At 45.8% G+C, this 5996-nt stretch overlaps 1 protein-coding gene across 1 annotated transcript; it reads right to left on the bottom strand.

The window, feature by feature from the left end:
* Positions 1–3263: 3263 nt before the first annotated feature.
* C6H1orf52 (chromosome 6 C1orf52 homolog) lies at positions 3264–5656 on the bottom strand. Its single transcript, XM_065842270.2, has 3 exons — positions 5348–5656; positions 5040–5247; positions 3264–3834 (listed from the first exon to the last, which is right to left on the bottom strand). The coding sequence occupies exons 1-3, from the start codon at positions 5606–5608 to the stop codon at positions 3740–3742; spliced, it is 564 nt and encodes a 187-aa protein (XP_065698342.1). The 5' UTR covers positions 5609–5656; the 3' UTR covers positions 3264–3739.
* Positions 5657–5996: the final 340 nt, after the last annotated feature.

Below are 5996 nucleotides of genomic sequence, written 5' to 3'. Positions count from 1 at the left end.
GAATGCCACGGATGCATTATCAGCGATCTTAATTTACAAGCCAAACTCCCTATGAGCATTTACAATTCAGCCTGTTGCCCGTTTTTCTTAGGAGCTTTTTACAGTATATGAATCACTGAATCATAGAATGTCCTGAGTTGGAAGGGACCCACAAGGATCATCGAGTCTAAATCCTGTCCCTGCATGTGACAAACCCACAGTTCACACCGTGTGTCTGAGGACATTGTCCAGTCTCTCCTTGAACACCGTCAGGCCTGGGGCCGTGACACCTCCCTGGGGAGCCTGTTCCAGTGCTCCAGCACCCTCTGAATAAGACCTTACAAATCCTTGGCAAATTCAGCAGCCTTTCTCTCCTTCCTGGCTAGTAGGTGTGTTCTCTTTCAATCCAGCTGTCTTCAAATAGCCTCTTTGTACCAGATACAGATATCTGTGGGGTTTTTTTTACCCACGAAGCAAGTACTGCTTAGTAAGTATCATATTATCAAAGCCAATTGCTAGAAACAGTTGTTTTCTCACCATGGTCAGGATTAACATTTTTTCCACTACGGGGAGTTCTGCAGTTGTTTGCATCGCAAGTCGCTGATGACAAACCATAACATTTCTTCTATGCAAACTCATTTACTTAGCATAAAATGCACAGTGCTCTGTTATCTCTGAACTCAGAAAGGTCAGTCCGCTCCCTGCTCTGAGCTTTTTTGTATGCCCTCTTTGTCAACAAATCTTCCATATTGCTCCAGAAGCTGCAGCACTAGCACTTCTCTCATCATCTTCTCCTAAAGACAATGCACTGAAGCACCTCTACCAAAAAAACCATCCAGCAACAGAGCAGTCCACCCAGGTAACTCTGCTTCAGACAGGCTTTCTCACAGCCCTGCTTCATACGTCTTACTTAGGAAAAAGCAGCATAGTTGCTTTCGCCATTTCTCCTGAATAGGGAAGCTGCCATGGTCACTACTTACAATGAAGATTTCCTCAACCTGTAAATAATACAGTTAATCATTCTTCTCCCAGATTAGCCATGCTGGTTTTCTCCTTGGAAACTGAGTATCAGATGGTGTTAACTTCAAGACAACTGGATACCACATATATCATATGATCTGAAAACACAACGAGCGATTAACATGGTAACTTCCTGAGCTGCCCTGCAGAATAGCAGAGCGAACAATACAAGGACAAAAGCCTTCTTGGTCACAGCAGTCGTGGGAATGCATCCTATTTCCAGAGCTGGTGACATTGACCTTCAGCTGTAACACTCTTCAAGGACCCCCTCCATAGCAAACAGAACTATGTAAGACTTGAGAATTATGCAGCCCATTGAACCCATATTTCATATCAAACCCTTCAGATGTCAAGAAATTGTATAATTCATCCCACATAACCCTGGAATAAAATCTGTATGTACGGGATAGCAGAGGCAGATTTCTTAAAAAGTGTCTTGCTAAACATGGGGTGATCTGCAACACACAGCCTGGATACAAACCCAGCCTTTGGGAAACTGGCCTAACATCTGATTTTTCTATCTGAACAGGAGTTTGCTGCTATTCCTGACCCTCAGTTCTCTATGTCAGCTATAGTATAAACACACTCCTGTAAAAAAGAAGCATAAGCAGCCTTTTTTTCTACCACCTTCTCCGAAGATTAGCACCTTCGACCTAGCTATATTAAGACAGCAGAAAAAAAAGGAGATTATAGTGAGCCTTTTCATTCAGAGACTTCACATTCTGCACTTTAGGAAAAACATCCTTCAGACCTTTGTAAGCAAAGCTCACAGAAACCATTTGACCTCAGATGACCAGGACCTGGAGACCTGCTACCTGAGTAGCTTGTGACAATCCACATCCTGAGTGGCTGCATTACCTGCATGGAGACAGCTATTCCTGTAGGAGAACCAGCCTGCATTAGATGATAATTTTTAGTGGCATTTTAAAACACTATTACTAGAATGAGGAAGAATTTACCTAACCATTCTAGACAAAGTATGACCATTTGGAGTCTCTCAACACAATGCAGATACTCACAGTTCCCAAGCTGGCATGGTTCACTGGTTGTCCACCTCTGAAATGCTGTGTTTCAGCAAGCGGCCGTACCCGACTGCTGCCAAGGGTCTTCATCCCAGCTGGAGCTGAGCAGGGTGTTCAGGAGGTTCCCCCTTGCAGTCCAGTCCCACTCCCGCCCAGCCATCGCAACCCCAGATGGGGCACATTGAGAAACCGCACAGATCCAGCACTTTGTAAGCTTTGCCTACAACACCGTCCCTCATCTCGCAGCTTACAATGACCGTGTCAGATATTTGGGGTTGTGCTACGACAGCCAGGGCGCACAGAACCCTCAGCTCTGTACAGGTACCATTTTTGGAATTGCTTCCAGACTGGCAGTGTGGGGAGGCTGGAATGTATCACGGATTTTGCCCAACAGCCTGTGAAACTGGCAAGGAGCAGTTGTGCAGTCTGCAGGTAGAGAAGGATCCAGAGGAAGCATTATCACACTGCCAAAGCTAGAACTGCATACCTTGTTGCTGACTTCAGATACTCACTAAAAATGAATATGTTTTTCTGTATATTGAGAATCAAAAGATTTTTTTAAAAGAACATTTTTGAAAATATTAACATTATATCAGCACATAGGCATAGAACATGTTCTACCAAATTAAAGCCAGTCCATGACAGAAGGAAAATAAAAATTATGAATGTTTACATTAATTGTTTAATTACATAAAACTCTACTAGTAGGCTTAGTCTCACTGCAGATTTCCTAAGGCACAGAAGCTTTACTTGAAAATAAATCCAGAGCAACCCTCCCTCCAACCCAGTTTTGCTGGTACTTTTTCATGTACAGACCCAATAATCCAAGTAGCATATCACAAATGCAACATATACTGATTAGCACTTTGTGAAGGTTACCAGTTTTGTACTGAAATAAATACAATTTGGTAGTGAAGACTCTATCACAGCTTTGTCTTTTTCTCCTACATAAATATCTAAATTCTATTTTCAATTTTAGGACAAATACATTGAATACTTCAATTCTTCCTGCATCAGTTAGTCTCATGTTTCACTGATGCAATGACATAACACCAAAACCAATTATCAAATATCAAACTCCATTATTAGGTCCATATTTTTTTCAATTCGCAGCTGTATATTCATTACAAACAAAACCCTGAGGAATCTGTTGTGTCAAAAGAAATACATCACTGAAATGCATACATTAGGGAATTCATCCCTCCTTTCACCAAGCATGCAATGCACTATTTATATCGCAGATGTTTTGAAATGCAGTTTTATTCCAGTGACCTATTTGAAGTCTTTACATACATTTCAAGACAACATTATGCTAACATCACAAGACAGTACTTAACGAATCTTTAGTATACACTCCTTTATAAAAGGTTTTGACACAATGGAAAAATCAGTCCAGAAAAGCTCATGTTACCAGGTTTCTTGATAAACAAAATACCATGAAGCCCTGTAACCTGCACAAGCAAGGGTATCCATCACTATAGATCCCTCTTCTATATATCTCTTTTAAATAAACAGGTTTAAATTTCATTCAGTAGATAAGTTTCTATCATGACACTGTCCATTTAACTTTGTGCTTTCCAAAAGGCAAGCATACTATAGAAATAAAGTTCCCTACCCAACAGGAGAGAGAAACTCAGTAAACGTGTATGTTTCCTATACCAGCAGAGGAATCCAAGTTCATTGAAATATTCATTATGGCTAAATCCAGCACACCCTGTTCATAACTTCTTCTTCTTTGTTTGCTCCCCAGAGTTTAGTTTACGTTTCTTAGCAGAAGCTGGTTCATCATCTTTTTCATCATCTTTTTCATCATCTTGAAACAAAAGAGAGAGTTAATCAAAGTCAGCAAAGGCAGTATATCTTGCTCTTAAACACCATCCCCATTTCAGAAAAACTGAATTAACCACATCTGAGATGGCCAGAGAAAAGACAGTAGTATTAACTGACAACATCCTAATTTTTGGAATGTGGACAATATGCAGACAGAATAGGAATTATTACTTGTTATAACTACCACAGACCACTGAGGAAAACTGAGTAGAGGTCTTGTTATGTTACTGCATAGTACCTGTTCTAAAAAATATTATTTGAATAGATAAGATGAAAAGCTAGAAAATTACGTTTTAGATATAGGAAGTAATGTCAAGGTCAATTAATAGTTTATCTGCTCAGTATTTGGATGAAGTCTAAGAGAAATGGGGTGTGGGGCAGGGAAAAAAAAGCAGACAGAACAAATGGAGCAAGACAGAGCCATAAGAAATGCCACAGGGGAATGGACACCCAGAACAACAACAACAACAAAAAAGAGCAGGACAGCAAAAAAACCTTCCTTCTGAAAAGGTTTGCTGACAACTTTACTGGTAAACCAAAACATTATCACGTGTTCTGAAAGGCCAGAATGCCTTCTTCTGGTTTTGTTCTCTTGGTGTTACTGCCTGTTTTCTTTCTCCAGTAATTAAACAAAAATAAAAATTCCTCCCTTCTGTCAAATATTGCTTTACTTCCTATAGTACCATTACAGCTTGTACCACAACTAAAAGTGAAGAGGACAGTAAATATTTCCTTCAGTATTCTGTCACATATATGTTTTATTTAATTCCCTTAGCCTCCAAGTTTTGCAAACATTATAAAAATAATCCGACCTACACCTAGAGTCAAGACAGCAGAGCTTCAAGAAGCTCTCATACCACTTTTTTTTAACAGTACCATGACCAAACCTGCTAGTTTCCTATAACTACCATTCTACAGACTCTTTAATCACTCCCTGTTCCTGCTAATTACAATGGCAGTAGAGCAGAGGGATTGCTGCAGAGTCCATGCCCATCGTGGGAAGGCCAGAGCACACTGAGGGGTAACCAGCCCTGCATGGAGCAAGGTCAGTATAACTGGTCTGGGCAGGGAGGGCTGCAGCCACAGAGCACCCCGAGAATCCCCCACGCCCCCAGTTCGGCTCTTGACCACCCAAACCCAGCATCCACCGCCCCCGCCCCGCCCCGCAGCCCCAGGCCGGGCCCTCACCCGGCTCCAGGCGCTCCAACTCCTCATCCGGCAGGAACCGGGCCCTGCCGGCCGCCCGTGGCGCGTCCGCCCCGTTGTCCTCGTAGATGTTGGACCACTTGATGGCCATGTCGAGGGCAGGCGGCGGGGGGGGCTTCTTCTCGGGCTGGCTGTAGCTCTCCGGCGGGGGCACGGCGTTGGTCTTCCACACCTTGAACTCCCGGGGGGGCTGCAGGAGAGAGCAGAACATCGTCACACCGAGCCCCAGCACCGCCACACCGGCGGGTCCACCCCTCAGGCCGCACCCCAGAGTCCCCCGATCCCTGCACCTCCTCAGGCGCCCGCAGGACGCGGCTCTCCCAGTCGATCTGCTTGTTGAGCGGGTTGTAGAGAAAGGCGGGCGGCTGCGACACCCTACGGAAGAGCTCGTCAGGCGGCGGCAGCCGCGGCCGTCCCCCCGGGCTGCCCCCCGCCGCCGCGCCACTCCCCGCCTGGCGCAACTCGGGCTGGGGCTCGTCGGGCTCCGAGTCGGAGCTGGAGCTTCCGTAGGCCGCGAAATAGCCCAGCGGATCCTCGCTGTCCGCCGCCATGGCGGGGCCGGCACCCGCGACACGGCCCGCACGGAAACGCCGCCCGCGCCGAGGGTTCCGCCCCGCGCCGCCCCGAGGGGCCGCAGCCCGCACCGGCTCTGGGGCCGCCTGCCGGGGCCTGGCTCCGCGCTGGCCCTCGGGAGGCGAAACCCACGGCCGTTTTCGCGTGGGGGGGTCCCAGCTGGTACCCGGGCAGCGGGACCCAGCAGGGGCGGCGGGAGAAGCCGCGGTTCCTGCGCCCGCCCCAGGAACTGCGGTGCAGCCCCAACACCGCGGGGTTTTTTTTCTGTAAGTGACCATAGACAGAGAAAAACAGACTTGAGACTGAGAAGACCTCTCTTTTTCTTTTTCTTTTTTTTTTTTTAACACCTGCATGCTTAAGCAGAGA

This window comes from Patagioenas fasciata, chromosome 6 (assembly GCF_037038585.1).
Source record: "Patagioenas fasciata isolate bPatFas1 chromosome 6, bPatFas1.hap1, whole genome shotgun sequence".
NCBI classification, from domain to species: Eukaryota; Metazoa; Chordata; class Aves; order Columbiformes; family Columbidae; genus Patagioenas; species Patagioenas fasciata.
Note: the sequence above shows the minus strand (reverse complement) of the source record. Positions and strands in the feature narration are given on the sequence as shown.